Source organism: Vespula vulgaris, chromosome 2 (assembly GCF_905475345.1).
Source record: "Vespula vulgaris chromosome 2, iyVesVulg1.1, whole genome shotgun sequence".
NCBI classification, from domain to species: Eukaryota; Metazoa; Arthropoda; class Insecta; order Hymenoptera; family Vespidae; genus Vespula; species Vespula vulgaris.
The window spans coordinates 16,780,540-16,800,428 of NC_066587.1; the positions used below are offsets into that span (position 1 = coordinate 16,780,540).

General features: G+C 28.9%; 1 protein-coding gene across 1 annotated transcript; it reads left to right on the forward strand.

The window, feature by feature from the left end:
* Window positions 1-4,062: 4,062 nt before the first annotated feature.
* LOC127072551 (puff-specific protein Bx42) lies at window positions 4,063-7,444 on the forward strand. The gene is made up of 7 exons (XM_051013035.1): window positions 4,063-4,203; window positions 4,393-4,546; window positions 4,631-5,106; window positions 5,185-5,320; window positions 5,387-5,645; window positions 5,764-6,145; window positions 6,218-7,444. The coding sequence occupies exons 1-7, from the start codon at window positions 4,190-4,192 to the stop codon at window positions 6,426-6,428; spliced, it is 1,632 nt and encodes a 543-aa protein (XP_050868992.1). The 5' UTR covers window positions 4,063-4,189; the 3' UTR covers window positions 6,429-7,444.
* The last annotated feature ends 12,445 nt before the right edge of the window (window positions 7,445-19,889 follow it).

Below are 19,889 nucleotides of genomic sequence, written 5' to 3' on the forward strand. Positions count from 1 at the left end.
AAGTCAATGCCTGTAGTCAATATACTATTTAAAAAAGCTACAGCTGTGAATAAGTAAATTCTAATAGTAGTAAATATAATATTAACAGATATAGCTTATATAAGTTGGATAAATAAATTTTGGACTCAACATTGCACTTAATTAATAAATGTAGAGTATTTTTCTCTACTTTCTTTTTTTTTTAATATCTTTAGAAAGTATCAAAAGATATATATATATATATATATATATATATATATATATATATATATATATATGTTTATATATATATGTTTATATGTCATATATATCTTTATATATATATATATATATATATATATATATATATATATATATGATCTTGCTAACTGTCATATAATATGCACATCCTTGTTATTGTATTAGAAGATAATAATTATAAATATGTATAAGAGTTTATATAAGTGTTACAAAAAATTACTTTAAAGAATGTGAAACAATGGCGCGCACAAAAGTACAGGTATTTCTATAGGAAGAAGTTCTTCTCAAAGAATACAATTAAAAATGCGTAACTACTCCTGTGAAGTCAATGTTAAATAGAATTATATACATACATACATACATACATATATGCATACATACATACATACATACATACATATATATATATATATATTATATATACATATATATATATTTAATTGTATCTTAATTATAGATTAAAACATATAAATAAGATATAATCTATATACCTATATTTTACCTTTAGAAATGTTCTCAGATAAAAGCTGATGTCTTTACAGAATCCACTTTTACAAAGAGATTTAATCATATCTTTCTTTTTTTTGGAATGCTTTTAATGCTTCCAAAACTTATACTACATTTTTCAAAAAAACAATTCTTATATCCCTTTCTTGTTAGATTATTGGTGGATAAATACTTGTATTTGTGTAAAACTATACAGAGCCATTGAAGTATATATTTACCTAAAAAAAATTCTGCGGTATTACTATAAATGCATATAACATTATTGCAGAGCTTTGACTGTACTGAACTCTAGTAAATTATTAATATTTCATTATAATTATAAAAAAATGATCTAATTTAACAATGAATCATTTTAGTTTCTAAGAACATACTTGGAAAGAATTATATGCAAAATTAAATAATATTTGATTTTGAAATATTTAAGTAAATATATGTTTAATTTTATTTCTGTTCAAAAGATATTTCACAAGTTAACAATATGTACTTGATAATAATCAATGTTAAGTATCTATATAATATAATAGTTTAATATGGTATTAAGAAGGATAATTTTATAAAATTGAATCTTGATAAAATTTTATAAAATTATCTTTTGATCTTTGCACTCGAAAGAAAAAAAAAAAAAGAAATTCTATCCTCAATTCGACAAATGATATTATAATGATATAAGTTAATCTTGAAAGTAAGATGAAAACTTCGCTTTCGTAGAATAGTTTTTAAGAAACGTAGCTCGGATATTGTGAATGTGATTGCTTTTGTGCTTTGCACAAGTCCTAACTGTACGATTAGTGGTCGATATAAAAAAAAAAAAAAAAAACAGCATATTAAATATATACATAATGACATAACGCTACAAAGTAGAACTATAATATTACCGATCGGAATATTATCTGTATTGAAGAATAGAATACGTAACAATGATGAAAAAATAATGTTTGAATGTTGAATATATAACTCTAATTATAATGTAGATAGGTACATATATACATACATGTACACATACATACATACATACATACATACATACATACATACATACATACATACATACATAGATATAACATACACATTCACATGTATGTGTCGCTGTGATTAATACATAGTCTTACAATTAGATAATGTTGTATCGTTAGATCGTCATTAATATTAAATGAAGTACGAGCAGTCGCAGATGTCAATCGTCTTTAATGAATGTTATATATGTAATAAGTCGTTGTATTCAACGATAGCAAACACTCAAACATATATATATATTTTTTTTTCTACATCACCAATAGATTTTTTAGTAATTTTGTTACTATCCCATTCACTCGTTCTATTAATAATGCTACTGTTGTTCATTTATTTATTAACTTTACATATCATTAAAAAAAAAAAACTTATTTTTGATTGATTTTTATCGATGAATATAGAATTATTCAGTCGTGATAATTATCATTACTCATTTTCTTTAATGCTCTTGTTTAAACAATACAGAAAAAGAAAAAAAAAAAAGAAAAACAAGATCTGAAAACAATGATGTATCTGCGCTTTATACGTGGTTTATCTCTGCTGGCAGAAAAATTTCTTTCACGAGTTTGTAAAGTAATTAAACTCGAAGTTGACTTCGCGGTAATTACCGTAGTATTCAACGCTTGCACTGCCTTCTCCCTTTTCATTAGTGTAATGTCACAGGAAAAAAAGATAAAGAAAAAAACGTAAAAAAAAAGAAATTATAATTATAATAATAAATAAAAAAGCGACTGTATCTGATCCTTTAGTAAAAAAAAAAAAAGAAAAGAAAAGAAAAGAAAGAAAGAAAAAAAGAAAGGAAAAAGCCACGAACTGCTGTTGCATATTTATACGCATGTTGCTCTTATAATCTACTAAAAAAAAAAAAAAAGAAAAAAAGGAGAAAGAAAATAAATGAATAAACAAAGATCTAACGGAAATAGTCTAAAAAATGCAAACACATAAAACAAAAGAGAATGATCTCGCTCTTGCTGGTCGAGAGTCGTAGGTATTATTTAAAAAAAAAAAAAAAAGAAGAACAGACATACGTATATATAGGTATATATAGTGGCATACATATGTATTTACAGAAAATGTCTTAGTCGATTTACACACACACATACGTATATATATATATGTATATATATATGCATATATATATATAATGGTATTGCAAGCGAAACATATAATACGAGAAATGCGTTTAAAAACAGATCTCAATATGAATGATTATGCGCTTATGAATTAGAATTCTAAGTTAGAAAACAGGATAATTCATTTTTTAATTTGGAAATTACGTTTCATAGGTTTTGCAAAATTTTAAGTTATATGATTTTATGGCAATGCGTTGTCTAATATTTTTTATTAATAATATTCATTACATAAATGAACATCGTTGTATCGCTTATATATAGATATATGTATATATGTATATCTATATACATATATTCTAATTCGTAGATCTATTTTTGCAGATTATCTTTTATTAAAAATACATCGTATATTTACCATTTTGTTTAACCTCGTTAATCTGTACAATATAAAAATTGTATTGTTCTGATAAATAACGAATAAACGTTCCAGAAACATATCCGTACATATCAACAACTACGGATTTATTTTGATCGATGTGTAATTTTTTTATTTTATTGTCCTTTTTTTCTTTTTTTTTTATACAAGTACGACCTCGATATAAACAATACAATATTTGTATGAAAACCTGTGAAATGTAGACAATCTGCAAAAATAAATGAAGTTAAAGGAAAGAGAGAGATAGAGATAGAGAGAGAGAGAGAAAGAGGGAAAGAGGGAAAGAGAAAGAGAATTTATTACGAAAGCGCATTGTGAGTTCATAAACGCAACTCAAATTGGTACAAAAAATACTATATCGAAAAGTATATGGAGATTATATATATACACACACTCTCATACATTAACAGTGTACTGTAAGATTATATTATATGTAGGAAAAAAAAAGAATATATATATATATATATAATGAATATTGATATATGATATATTTATGGAAAATACGTGTTGACAAATAAATTATGTACTAATGGAACAATAACTTTATTAAAATTTTCCCTTTAAGAAATAATTTTGTTGCTTTTTCGTTCAATAAAAAAAAATGATAATTAATATTTTATTTGACGTCATAAAAGTTGCGCGAAATTTGGAACGGTCATATTTTGTTTTTATAACGTATTCTGTTCTTAAAATGAATCTAATTCGTTAATGATAATTTGATACGAAATACAATATAATTTGATTAGATTTTAATAATAATTTCGTATATATTATTATATCTAATATTCAATATAGTTTTTATTCTTTTATAGGTTTATTAGTTCCTGCTTTTGACACGTTGGCGCTGGCAGCGTTGATCATTCGATACATAAATTGTAGTCGAATTGTTCCGTAAATTATTTTCGATTTGTTCTGTATTATTTCCTGGTAATTAGTTAGCAAAATGTCTTTGACAAGGTAAATTTATAATATTAAATAATAATGTATTTGTATTAATTATATAAGTTTTAGAAGAATAGATAATTGCAATTATTTATGTGATCATGACGCTTAACCTTATCAAAATTTGTATTGACGATAGTTTTAGAGAGATTAATTTTAGAAAGCGTTTATTTAAGCGTAATAAATTAATATATTTTTATTCAGTTTATTGCCAACACCCAGTCAGGTTGTTTGGGATAGAGAAGATGAAGCTCGTGAACAAAAATTACGCCAAAGACCAGTCTCTGCTTTGGTTAAGGCTGTTATTACAGCACCACCTTATGGACAACGAAAAGGATGGGTTCCACGCAATGCAGAGGTTGAATTAATGTTAATTTTTCTATAACGAAATATAGTCTTTATATCGTTTATATTATATAAACTTTTTACATAATTTCTACAGGATTTTGGAGATGGAGGTTCCTTTCCAGAAATTCACGTTGCTCAATATCCGTTGGGAATGGGAATGAAAGGCAAAGAAACGACTAGTAATGCACTTGCAGTTCAATTAGATGCGCAAGGAAAAGTTAAATATGATGTTATAGCTAGACAGGGTCATTCTAAAGATAAAATAGTCTATAGTAAACTCAGTGATTTATTACCATCTGAAATAACAAGCGAGGAAGATCCTACCTTACAACGCCCAGCTGACGATGAAATTGATGAGATTACAGAAAAAACTAAAAAAGCTTTAGAAAAGATTACTAGGTCAAAAATCGCTGCTGCAATGCCTGTCAGATGTGCGGAAAAACAAGCACCAGCTCAATATATTCGATATACTCCTTCTCAGCAAGGACAATCATTTAATTCAGGTGCCAAACAAAGAGTTATTAGAATGGTAGAAGCTCAGATAGATCCATTGGAGCCACCAAAATTCAAGTAATTAGCATTTATATTTTCTTATATTATATATCTACTTTATATTACTAATTGCATATATATATTTTTTTAATACAGAATTAATAAGAAAATTCCACGAGGACCTCCTTCTCCCCCAGCGCCTGTCATGCATTCTCCAACAAGAAAAGTTACAGTGAAAGAACAGAAGGAATGGAAAATACCACCTTGTATCAGTAACTGGAAAAATGCTAAGGTGTCAAATTATTCCACAGTATATATTGTTTTAATAATTATTAAATATAATGATATTCTGTGTTAGGGTTATACAATTCCTCTCGATAAACGTCTCGCTGCAGATGGTCGTGGGTTGCAACAAGTTCACTTGAATGAAAATTTTGCGAAATTAGCAGAAGCTTTGTATATTGCTGATAGGAAAGCTCGAGAAGCAGTTGAAATGAGAGCTCAGTTGGAGAAGAAGTTGGCGCAGAAGGAAAAAGAGAAGAAGGAGGATCACTTGAGACAGCTCGCACAGAAAGCTAGAGAAGAACGTGCTGGATTGAAGTCCAGTGCGGCATTAGGTTTGTTCTTTATTTATTATGCAGAACATAGTTGTTATAAAAAAGAAGAAAAAAGAAAGTTATAAATATTTGAAATATATTTCTATGGGAAATAAATATTATTTTTTTTATATTAAAGATAAGGCCGAAGAGTCACGTGAAAGAGATCAGTTAAGACAAGAACGACATAAGGATCGTGCACGAGACCGAAATTTAGCACGTGCTGCACCAGACAAGAGATCTCGTTTACAACGCGAACGTGAACGTGATATCAGCGAACAAATTGCACTTGGTCTACCAGCAAAAAGCATTCCCACTTCTGGAGAAGCACAATTTGATCAGCGTTTGTTCAATACTAGTAAAGGGATGGACAGTGGTTATGGTCACGATGATGAATACAATATTTATGATAAGCCATGGAAAGATACAAATTCTATTGCGTCTCATATCTATCGGCCAAGTAAAAATATTGATAAAGATAACTACGGAGATGATTTGGAAAAACTTGTTAAAACAAATAGGTTAGTTTGTTCATTATATATCATATATTTGTGAATATTTTATTTATTCAAAATAATTTGTTGTTGTTGTAGATTCGTACCGGATAAAGAGTTCAGTGGTACTGATCGATCGACTACACGATCTGGACCAGTGCAATTTGAAAAAGATGAGGAAGATCCTTTCGGTTTGGATCAGTTCTTGAAACAAGCTAAACATGCTACAAGTTCGACAAATACAACGACGAAACGTAAAGAAGACAGAGATCAACGTCGTGACGATCGTGACAAACGTAGGAAACATTAACTTTTCTTTTTATTTTGGATTGTATCTTATACTGATAAAATACATACTATTGCGTGTGTATATATATGTATATACCATTCAGACAATTTAATGAATGCGTCCGATGGTAAATATAATTATATTATAATCAAAGCAATAGAAAAGCGAGATATTTCATATTAAGTATTTTAATATGTTTATAGTTAAGTATATAATATATATATATATATAAAAATCTAGAATTAATATCACAAATTACATTATATCGCCGTATGTAAGTACTTATGAGTGTGTGGTACGTGTGCCTGTGCGTGTGTAAACACGTACACATTAATAATCAATACAAATTCATAACGATTGATAATAATGATGATGTTATTAAAGGTCGTTAATTACGTCTAAGATATAAATAATAAAAATGGTGTCAGATCAAGGTCGATCACTTTCGACGAGATGGTCTTTCACAAAGTTTTGTAGAATATATGTACGTCGTATCTTCCTTAGAAATTATTTATAAGTTTAATTATTTTATTATATTTCTTTTATTAACTATTAACACAATTATAATCTATTACACATTCTTCATAATTAATAATAAGATTCAATCGTTGTCATTTGTAATTAATTTACTTCAGGATATATAATAAACATTGTAATTTTTTAATAATATCATATATTTTAAATACAATTTACGAGCTCTTCGCAATTTCTTTTTAGAAGGATGTATTATGCTTCAGTCGTATATATATTTATAATTATTTTATATATATATAGTTTGTTGTATTAGACTGTTCTTTATCCCTGTTTTTATAATGGTTTATGGCAACGATGAGTACAAACATAATTTTTGATCGATTTTGATGAACGAGGTCTCCTCTCAAAGATAAAGATTTAAGTGGGGACATGACTTTTTTTTAGAATTTTTAAAAAAGCTTTATCTTCTTTGGAAAAAATCGCGTTGAAAAATTGTATTCGTTTGGAGAATAATTTGTGCATGAAAATAAAGGTCACTCTTTTTGAGCGAAATTAAAACGAAATTAATACTTTTAATGATGTTATAATTGTTTAAACAATATATAGGATAGAAGGAGTCCAATTAAAAAAAGTTTTAACAATGATAAATTCGCTTAAATATTACATACCTCGAAACGAGCATTAAATATAAAATAATTTCACTTTAATGTTCCAATACGATTAAAATTTGTACTCGGTATTATTGTCTACATTTAATATCAACAAAAACGGACTCTTATTACGGACGGATATCAATACTAATCTTGTTTAGTTTCCTTTCGTCCTCCGAGGAGTGAACGTCGAAGAACTCTGTTACCGAACGTCTAAGATTAAAATATTAATACTTTCGTGAATTTGATAATTATTTAAACAATATATCATATACACGGAGTACAATAAATTAATATTTAAACAATAGTACATTCGTTTAAATATTACATCGACTCGTAACACGCGTTAAACTTAAAAATAACTTTGATTTAAAAATTCAATACTTAGAAGTTTCGAAGTCTCGAGGTCGTTGGTTGTATGGAGTGTCAACAAAAACGGACTTTTGAATGACTTTGACGATTATAGGATCAGTTTTCTTTCACGTGTCGACCAGTAAACATGGAAGCTCTCTTCGAAGAAAATTTTAAGTAAGTATATTTTTATATCGAACATTTTTCAATATTTTCGATTCTTTCTTATTATAACAACGATACTAATTATTTAGTTTCTATTTTTCTGTTTCAGAATTTCATTGTAACGCGCGCGAGATTGCAATGAAAGTAATCGAGTGTTTGTATCGTTAAAATAAAAATCAAAAAATCCGTGAAATAGAAGCAGTGTTTGTTCGTTCGCGTTTCGCGATTTAAACAATAAGTGTTTTTTGTATCGACTGCGTGCAATGCAGTCGTTAGTAGAGTCAGTGTTTGTTCGCAAGATATTTTGCTTTTTTAACAGTCGTACAGACTGTAATTATAAAAGACAATAGAGTTACGCGAAATAAATTCAGTGATCGTTCGTTATTAAATAATTAACGCGTATTAGAGTCAGTGCATCACTGAAGAGGATTTCGACCAACGTCGATGTCAACCTACCTCATTTTCAACCAACTACGAATCATCCACCCTCAATTTCGACCTAAATCGCGGACGAGTGTTTTGGAGCCGTCGCAGAACTTCTTAAGTAGTAAGTAAATTTTTAAGTTCCTTCAATCACTCAATCATGTCGAGGACGAAAGATCTGAATCGCAGGAGTGATCGTAATTAATTAGTAGAGCATTGAGTCATCACGAATAAATTTCTTTTGAGATTTATTCATGAATGATTTCTTATTTTTCGATTTATTTATTAGACAGGGTCTTCTTGTTTTATACGCTTTTATAATTATTTCCGATTCGAATATTCCAATATATCTTCAAACGGATTATGTTTATTTTTAAATAAATCTCGTGCAAGTAAGCAAAGAATCGGAATTAGCGAGTTTTACTAAAGAATAAGTAAAAAAATATTCGCGATGGACGATTTATGGATTACAAGCGAAATTTGCATGATTTTCTTGTAATGATTAGAGTAATCGCTTGTTAAAAAAGATGCGTCCAAGGATTCTTTATTATATTTTTTTAAATACAAATTAATTAATTCGAATAAAAAATTAATGTAAATAAAAATCAAATAATATTAGTCATTAAATTAGGGCTTTTTAAAATCACGAGACAAGTAGGAAATGGCAAATTCGAAAAAACAACATGAACATGGGTTTCTTCGTTTTTATTGCATTATAGGAAGATTAAAGATTAAGAATTTTTCATATTCGATATAATTAATTCAATATAGATTTCGGAATATGTTAGAAGTTAGGAATCTTTTCTTTTTCTCTTTTTTCTTTTTTTTCTTCTCTTCTTCTAAATCATCGAGAGATCGATCATCGAGGGTTCGATCATAGTGGGATTTTTACACGGAAGCTAATAGAACCTTTTTGCATATTATTCGTATTATATACAGAGGGGTTATATTTTCTTTTATACATAAGGAGAACAATTGCATCTTTGTCGGCTGCAGAGGCGTCGGTTCAAAATTAGTTCTACCAAGAATTACGTTTTGATGTTTGAAATATGAGTTGAAATATATATACGATCGATCGTGTCTCGAGGTATCTGAATTGTGAATTTTAAAATAGAGTCATCGTTAGTTGGTGGGTCTCCAGATGCAGCAACCTCCACGTGGTGAGACCTGGGTCGGTAGTGCTTGCTATTTTTTTGTAATCCGATCTGATGCAAGTAATACCGGGCGGATGGCTGCATATTTCAATGAGTTTCCCATAATCTTTAGTGCTTACTTAAAATATTTATATTTTTCATTGCTAATAATATTTTACATAGATTAGATGTAGCAGAATAAAATGAAATAATTTCTTAAGGAAACGCATTGAAACATTCTAATTTCTTTATTATTTTTATTTATTAATGATAATGTCAAATTATTAAGAAATATTTAGAAAAGCATTAGGCTTTCATAAGAGAAGACTAGTTTCTTTCCTCTATCATTAAAAACTTAGATTTTCTTTTGATTTTCCTTTGAATTTTAAATAATAGTAATAATAATAACATAAAAAAATAAAATTGACATCAACCGTAACATGATTCTAGTATTTTTTATATTTTATATATTTTATATAATTATGGATTTCATCGGAATTAATATCGAACTAATGGCAGCTTAAATACGTTTTAGCTATTTCTATAATTTTATTTAGAAACAAAAATTTTAACTCAGATGCAGTTATTTTTATTACGTAAAAAAATTATCAAACACAAACTCGATTGTTAGATTACCCGTAGGTATAACCTACATAAGCTTATATACCGATCCAATAATGTTTTCTTATTTCGTTCGTTCTTCATAGCTGTCGGTTAGATCGCATACGCTGCAAATGGAAGCTGACGAACAATTTAATTTTTCATGCTGATCTATTATAGATAAAACAGTTTAGTGCGGTCGGTAAAAATCTGTAATCTGCATTATCGATTAGAACATCAGTACAGCGACATCTGGTCTCCAAATATATCATCCGGAGGACGACATTTATATTATGCTGCATTCAGGAGAGGACACTGCTAGAAGAGGAATAAACATCGTTGCATCAAACATTCAGGTTTGTCCATCGATTTAGTATAAAATATAATAGAATATAATTTAATAAAAATTCGAATTATTCTTCCTGGTTATATATTTTCATAACGTTTGCGATTTTAAACGTTATTTATGATTTTAAAATAATTTGATAAGATTGGAATAGAATCGATATCATTTTATTGTCTCGTAAAATAAATTTTGTTAAATTACTTATGCACTTTACATATGTATGTATGTTTAATCTATATTTATTCTTTTTTCTTTCTTTTTTTTTTTGTTTAAATAAGAAACAAATTTTTCAAGCTTTTGAAAGCTTTATTAGCGTAATCCTTAGACGTCGATGATTCTATTATCAAGCGTGTCGGCTGAGATAACGTAATGTATGCGCAGGGCTGTAATAAAAATCGACTTACATGTTAGTTATCCCGAAAGCATACATATATAGACACGTAAAGGCGTATCTATCGGGTAGCACCCTTTTAGGTGTCGCTAAAAGTTTAATCAAAGTCAGATTAGCAGGGCTCGCTTCTGCGTCGAGGGTGCAGAACCGACCACCCTGCTTTTATTAAACGGGACTTGATTAGGGGGTTGCCAAACGAATCTTTCGGAGTTTGTTTTTAGCTGGTTTTGTACGACATCGCTTTCATTACGTGCCTTTCGCATAATTGACTCGATTATTTACGACGAAAGTTTCCTTAACGTTACGACGAATATTTAAGTTTTGGTTGAATGTTGATCAGCATTTTCTCAAATGAATTTTTTTCGAAGTTAAAAATTATAACGTAAAATTTATTCCATATATATATATATATATTTATTTGTTAATATTTTAATAGATAAAACATCCGAAAAATATAAATGTAAAAGTTTGTTAATTTTCTGTCGTCCAAACGAAAATATCTGGAGTGAATTTGTGTTAAAAGCGAAAAATAAACATAGAATTTGTTACAATAATTCTTTTATTTGTACTTTTTTTTTTTTTTTTAATATTTCACTAAGCAAAGTACGCAAGTAACATAAATTTATAAATTTGTTAACTTGTTTTGTTTGGAGATCGATCATATTTTTTCGAATGAATGAATTTTTCTTAAAGAGCGTAAAAACTTATCCGAACAATATTTCAAAGATTTTGTTAGATAATATCAATATAAGAAAGTATATAAATTTTCGTCTTGCGTAAAAAATTTCGACTTGTCGACAAAATTATTTTTCACGAAATATTTTATATCGCTTAAAATTCTTGGGTTAATATTAATGAAAAAGAAATGAAAAAAGTAAAAAGGAGAAAAGAAAAGAAAAAGGAAAGAAATTATTAAAGGAAAACGAAAAGATGTAATTTGAATTTTTTTTCTAAAAAGGATTGATATTTAGTTTGATAGGGATTTCTCTTTTAAATAGTTAACGGTACATCGAATTTCGAAGGATAATTTCGAATCGGAAACGCGATAACGACCTCTGCTAAAGACACGATGATTAAGGGACAGCTTGGCGGAGACACGTTTAGGCATCGTCACGGGAGTGGGTGGGAAATGATTCAATCTCCGTGTAATCCCTGTAATCCCAAGGGGTATATCTTCGCGCTCTCATACTCGAACCCTAGGGAAAAGCTACGCCTCTTTGTCGAAATGTTTGTCTCACCCTCTCATTTTATCGAATGTCATTTCTTGATATTCGTTGATCATTTTCAATCGTTCCGTTTTATTTCTTTGTAAGATCGTTATCAGATATTTATTTGAATTTATTTATAGTAAAGACGCTTAATGATTTGTATCGTCCAAATATTAATTCGTCAGAATATTTTCGATAAATATTTGTATACGTTTTATATAATTTATTAAGTATTTTTTATTATATGATGTACTTATATATTTATGTATATATTTATTTATATATTACTAAATTATATGTAAATATGATTATAGATACATATAATGTAATATACATTATATATATATAATATATATATATATATATATATATATATATATATATATAAATGAGTATAATAATAAAAAAAAGAGAACTATTGCCAATATCATCAGAAAATATTTCGGAACATTCTGAGAGTAATATAATTCAAATACTGAATCATGTTAGATTCAAAATGTCAGGATCGTCAGCATCGTCAGGACAAAGTGCAAATGCATTTAGGAAAGAGACGAGTGTCATGAGGGGTTGGTGTAACCGCGCAATAACTACCCTCGCAAATACCAAACGGAATACGACGACGTATCCCTCGAGAACGTGTGTGTGTATGTGTGTTTACGCGGTGAGATCACATTACCGAGCACGTTTTCCATCCCCATCCAGCTTAACGCTAATGAATCTGATTTGCATCTGATCCTGCAAACGATCTTCGATTCTCCCTGAGTTAGTTGAATGAATTATTTAAAGACTTATATATGTCTCTCTCTTTTTCTCTTTCTGTTTCTCTCTTTGTCTCTCTTTCTCTATCACCCTCCTCCTCTGTTTTTCGAATGATTGATAACGTAATATAAAATCATGTATTTTCAATTTATTAGAACATGGATTCCTAATAGCAGACGACAGACTGATATTTGAAAGTTTTAAAATACGTGATAGAAATATTTTAAGAATATATAATATTAGATTTTAAATGTTCCATTGAAAATTTGATAAAAGTTTCTTTAATTTCATTTGTAATATTAGTTTAATTTTCTTAACGTCGATCTTTGGTTTAGTTTCAATTTTAGATTAACTTTTTTTTCCTTTTTGTTGGAATTGAGATTAAAAACTATATACATTTTTTTAATACATACATATATATATATATATATATATATATATATATATATATATATATATATACATATATGTATAATATTGAAGATTGATAATTTTCTACAGAATTAATCCGCCGATCTTGAAAAAAAAGAAAACTATTTAACGTTAAAAATGTTAACTTATTTGTCTTAAATAATTAATAATTATGTAGGTCTTAAATAATTATGTGTCCTTGATAATTTGTCCTAATCTTTAAAAGAAAAAGAAAAGAAAAGAAAAGAGAGAAAGAACCTGATATTAAAAACACTTTCTCACGATGAATATTTCAACGTTAACAAATCAACAAATTAAATTATCAAAGAAATAAATCGTAGATCGAATGGGGAGTGTAAACAATATTTTGACTAAAAGAAAAATCATTGTTCGACCCGATCGATTAGAATCGATCAGGATTTGTCGGGAAAAGGACTAAGTTATTTGACGTTTTGAACGAATACGATACACTTTATAAGGATTTCTCGTTGGAATTGATAAAAATCGGTGGCTTACGGTTTGCTTTGCGTATACGTATGAGTGTATGTATATGCATCTACGTATGAGTGTGTGCGTGTGTTAGATGTTAGACGTTAGACGTTATATAGATAAATATTCGAAAAAACACCGATAAATATTAATAACGAGGGAAGACAATTTTCGTTGAGATGGTTTTAAAAGAGGGGATCGCAAAGGAGGATTTTCTTGGAGAGTAAAATTTACGTCGGACTGAAAGAGAGAGAGAGAGAGAGAGGGAGAGAAAGGGAGATCGTAGATCTCTTACGATCTTCTTCCTTTTTACCTCTTTTGCTCGGACAAGTTCGTGTTTGGATGGGCGGAGTGCCCTTAGGATAGTTTTCTCAGTGCTCCGCCCTCATAGGGCTCGTATTATTTACTCGACGGACAAAAATTTTCGTTTCGTTCCTTATCCATCTCATTTTCCTTTCGAGAAGAAGTGCTTGGTGCATTCTCTAAAACTAGTTTTATTTTAAATATTTAAAGTAGGTATATATATGAACGTATGTATGTATGAACGTACGCGTGCGCCAAATTTTCGTATTCACATAGATGTTATTTGTATCAATGACGTTTATTATTTTATCTACTTTTTCTCCGGCGTTTCTCTTTTTTTTTTTGTAATAAATAAGTATCGTAAAAAGTGAGTTACGTTAAAGGTTAACATTTTATTACGGTATTACTATTATTGTTATTATTATTATAATTTGTATTTTAGAAATGTAATTAAACGTTTTCGTTATTCTTCATCATGACGAGAATTAGTTTCTATAATTTGGTTTATTATTTATATATGTAGTTTTTGTATGTTTTTGAGGACGACGAAAGGTTAAGAGAGCATCTTGTTAAAAAATGAAAATATACAGCTTTGACATCATAGAATTAAATTATAAAAAATCTTTGTAATTGTACTCATTGAATTAGAAATGAATTTAGGTATTGCGATCAATTCATTAACGTGATCTATTAGACGAACTTGAATGAATAATACGATCAATATAAGATCATAGATCATATAATAAAGGATCGAGAAGAAGCCATCATAAATCGTTCAGTGATCTAATTAAAAAGATATTCCCCTGTGGTGTTAGAGGCACGCGCATAATATTTTACTCTTCCCCTTTTTAGATACGTATTTACATCATATAGTGTATATATATATATATATATATATATATATATATATTTATATGTCCTATATATTCGATATTATATATTAAAGTTAGTATACGAACACGTGCGACGTCACTTATGCTGGTGGTAAAGAGTAGGAGAGGGAGAAGGAGGATATCACGAACGTCAACTTTAATCTCCGTTTCGTTTACATTGGGACACGCGTGAAAAAAAAAAAGAAAAGAAAAAGGATCAAAAAAAGAAAAAGAATTTTTTTATAATCCGAATCATTAATCACGCTCTGACACTCGTTCGTTACGTCGATAATAAGAGAAGGGTTTGTAAATGCGAAAATGAGAACGTTTACAACGTTTTTACGCATACTTATGTAAAATATTTCTTCAATTTTAGATAAGTTATTCATAATAATAATAATATAATAATAATAATAATAATAATTATTATTATTATTATAGTAATAATTTAAAAAAAAAAAATAATCACAATAAGAAAGAAAAATTCTGATTTAGATTATTAATTTATTTCAAATCGAAGTCAAACATGCAATTAATTATTATTAGCCGATTAATACGATATAATTGATAAATTTTTTAACGATCGATTAATTAATGAAAAATATATAATTAATCTATATGCATTTTGTATGTGTATATATATATATATATATATATATATATATATATATATATATATATATATATCTTTTGTAATTAATTAGAATCTTTGAAATGAAATTTCAATAATATTAATAAAATAAATAACGTTACAATTAGATAATCGTCGATCTATTGCAGTATTCTTTTTTAAGAACAAATAATAACATTATCATGATATTATTCGCTATAATAAATAAAATTATGTAAAAAATGTTGACGTGCATTGTTCGTTGATACTTTATGACTGTCATTAATATAGATCGATTCGATACACGAGATCAAACGACTTATCGAATTTTCATATATACATATATACTTATGTATATAAATATGTACACATATAATCATACATTCACACATACATTATTTACATACATACACACACACATATATATTTACTTAGGATACTTGAACGTGTTGAATGTGAGAAGATGGTTGAACCATGATTCGTTGCAAGCTTTGGATGGAAGGTCGTTACATGGGATCGTCTCGTGTATAATACGTTGATCTCTCTTCTGAAAGAGAGATAGAGATAGAGACAGAGAGAGAAAGAGAGAGAAAGAGAAAGAGAGAGAGAGAGAGAGAGAGAGAGAGAGAGAGAGAGAGAGAGAGAGAGTAGAAGAAGAAGAAGAGAAGGGAGGATTTCGAGAGCACGTGGCCTCGGTTGGTAGATTAAAATTGCGGTGGGTCAGTTATATATAAACTACGACGTCTATTTTTTTTTATCGTGTCACTGTAAAACTTCTTATCCAACATTTTCTTTTTTTTCTCATTCAAATAAGTAAGATTAAAAAATTAAAAAAGAATAAATAAATAAGTAAATGAAAAGAGAAAAAACTCGGGAATATATGAATGAAATTTATTCGTGTTTAGATCTTGATTGGCGAGAATTTCTCTTTCTCTCTCTCTCTCTCTCTCTCTCTCTCTCTCTCTCTCTCTCTCTCTCTCTCTCTCTCTGTCTGTCTCTGTATCTTTCTTCAGTATTATAGTAAGAATTAGATTCGAATAAATATTGGAATAAGATGCGTGTGCACGTATTTAGGCTGACGTTAGGATTCCTCTTTATTGCACTAATCTTCTTTGAAGTATTGCAGCGAATGCAAACGAGCCTAGCGGTTATACAGAAGTCTTGTGTATATATTTATTTTTACTTATGTAGAGGGAATGAGATGTATATATGTATAGAGAGAGTAGAGAGAGAAAGAAATAGAGATAGACAAGAATCGTGTTTTTCGTCCGAAAAGAAGGAATTTACCGGGGCTCGTATAACGATCAAGTTGTCATGGACGCGATCATTCGTTTCCAGTTCATAAACTTTCAGTGGGCACAATGCTGGCTAACTAGGCGTGGTTCGTTTTTGAAGAGGGTCACCCGGTATTATGCGGTACGCGTTGTAGATTCTCTCTCTCTCTTTCTAGATATTGGTGTATATATATGTGTGTGTGTGTTCATGTATATGTATATGTATATAGGTAGGCAGTATACCTTTACTTGGTAGGATTTCTCTCGCAGCCAGAAACATCCTCTGACAGGTTGATACCCCTATATTCGAGCATACGCACGCTACGCGTCGAAAGTGTCAAGATTTCCTGTCAGGAAACGATAGTAGTCCCTTCGAAAAGTATCAAACCGAAAAAGACCCTGTAACCAAATACACGGATCAATGTGCAGACTGTTTTCTAGAATCCTTGTACTATATATTGTATATACATATATACGTCCAATGTAACAGATCAAACAGTTCTTTCCACTTAGAAGTTTCTCCTTTTTCTTTCTTTTTTTTTCTTTCTTTTTTTTTCTTTCTTCCTTTCCTTTTTATTTTATTTTCTTTTTTTATTTTTTTTATTTTTTCATATCTTTTCCTCCTACTCCTTCTCTAGAGTTTTCCCAAAGTGATTTTTTCTTTTTTTTTTATTGTTTGCTTTTTCTTATTTCTTTTTTCTCTTCTATTTGAAGTTTGTTTATCGCTCAATCCTATCAATAAAATGGAAACAATTCGTACTGTAAATGCGAGTAGATATTATTTGGGAGAACGTAATATTTTATTGGACACTCTTATACCGTCATTTGGATAATTGATCTAATTTTTATTAGTATAAACTTTTTTATTAATAATTATAGATATAATATAATTATAGATAAAAAGGTTTGATCAATCGAATTCATTGTATCGTTCTTAATTAATTAAAACACCGATAAAATAAGATTAAACAAATTAATTGTCAAGAAAAGTCCTTCTACGTTACATTAGTTATCGTATGAATCAAATTCATTCGGGACAAAAGAACAAGAAACTAAAAGAAAAGACAAATTTTTGAGCACGAAATTTAGATTAAAAAAAAAAAATAATAAAAATTCATTCGAGAATAAAAACAATTTCGATAGTATTTATAATATCGGGTGTAGATTGTACTCGAAAAAATCGATCGATCAATATTATAATGATAAAAATAGTAAGAAGAAGAAGAAGAAAAATAATCAAATATAGTCTACCGATTTTCTTAATCAAAGAGACAAGAGAAAAATAATATTTTATCCAATCTTCTCATCTTTGCTATTCCGCGTTTCCTGACGCGAGTAGGTACAGCATATACCGACAAAGTGACAAGCCTTATCTCAACCGCGGGATCTCGATAGCAAGAAGGGGTGATGTATATGCGTAGGCGTGGCACCTTCAAGGACCAAATTATAGTCTCGATGGATATGCACAAGCTCGCTTGGGATGCCATCGGTGTTAGGACGTCAAATGAAATCCTTGGACCTGACTACTCTCTGTCGTTTCTTCACGATCTTTGCCCTCTTTCTATTTTCTCTCTCTCTTTCTCTCTCTCTCTCTCTTTTTCTCTGTCTATTCTCATCTGATTCCTCTTCCCTCGACCATCTTGCGTTTTTATTCTTTTTTTTTTTTTTAATTCTTTTTCTCTTGATTTCTTTTACTTTTTTTTCTTTTTTCTTTTCTTTCTTTTTCTTTTCTTTTTTTTTTCTTAATTCTGTTTCATATTCACCACTGTTTGCCCGATGACAGCTGGACCTCTTTCTTTCTTCTGAATTTTGTTCCCCTCTTTTCTTTTTTCTTTAATTTTCTTTTCTTTTTGTTTCTTTTTGTTTTTCTTTTTTTGTTTTTTTTTTGTTTCATCTCTTCGTCCTCGCCGGAGTTGTTTCGTCCAACAAGAAATCTTTCCTTTTTGCGTTTCGTTCGATTTATATCTCGTTTTAATTATCTCTTTTTTTATCGGATCAGATTTATTGAGATTCTTATTCTTAACGACATGTGTTTAATCGTTATTTTTTAATTAGGAAATTATTTTTATTTTTCATTCGATGCTCTTCGCTAAGGATAACTTGAATTCCGTGTTAATTTGAAACGATCATTTCTAATCAAGTTTAATCGTGAAATTTAAAAAAAAGAAATTTTATTGAGTGCGTGTGTAACGATAATTTTTTAATCATCACGTTTAATCGTGAATTTTAAAAAGAAAGAAATTTTATTCAGTGCTTCTTTGTTAAAGGTTAAACTTGAACTTTGAACATTTTTAAAGGATACTTCTTGAGAAATCTGTTAAGGAGCAGTCGATTGGCAGAAGTTTGGTGAAACCTTTCTAAGAAGATTACCAATAACACCGAGCTGCTTTTGAGTTAGCAACGCGTATTACTTGCACCTCGATTCTTTCATCCGTAACTGATTTCATATTATTCTGTCTTGGATTAGACCGATCTCTCACTCTCTTTTCTTTTTCTTTTTTTTTTTCTTTTTTAAGTATCCATGAAAAGGCTTTTCGAACGAAGAAATCTATGATCCTTCTTTACCATAGACCTACCTTTTTCTTTACCAAAAGCTTTTCGAGATTTCTTGTTTGTTGCTCCTAAAGCTTAGCTCGACTACTCTCTCTCTCTCTCTCTCTCTCTCTCTCTTTCTCTCTCTCTCACTCTCTTATTTTCTCTGAAATTTTTCAAACTTAACAATAAAACGACTTCGTCATTATCAAAATGGATATTTTTGTTACAAAGTGAGAATTATATTGAGCTATCTGGAAAATTTATATCGATTGTTTTTTCATCTTCAGTGACATAAAACTGAAGTGAATCATTAAATTAAAAATAAAAAAAAGAAATTTACGAAGATCAGGTAAAATGACTATTTTCAATATATACGAAAGTTAATACTTTTTTTATTATACTTACGCATATATGCGATTTTATATATACGTTTTAATTAATCAGGCATGAATTTTCCTGATAAACATAATAAATTATAAATTATTTCT

What these genes read in the sequence shown, in the direction of transcription:
- LOC127072551 (XM_051013035.1), top strand. An exon ending in GGGTTCCACGCAATGCAGAG is followed by an intron (nt 4,547 to 4,630) that starts GTTGAATTAATG and finishes TAATTTCTACAG; the next exon opens with GATTTTGGAGATGGAGGTTC. An exon ending in GTAACTGGAAAAATGCTAAG is followed by an intron (nt 5,321 to 5,386) that starts GTGTCAAATTAT and finishes ATTCTGTGTTAG; the next exon opens with GGTTATACAATTCCTCTCGA.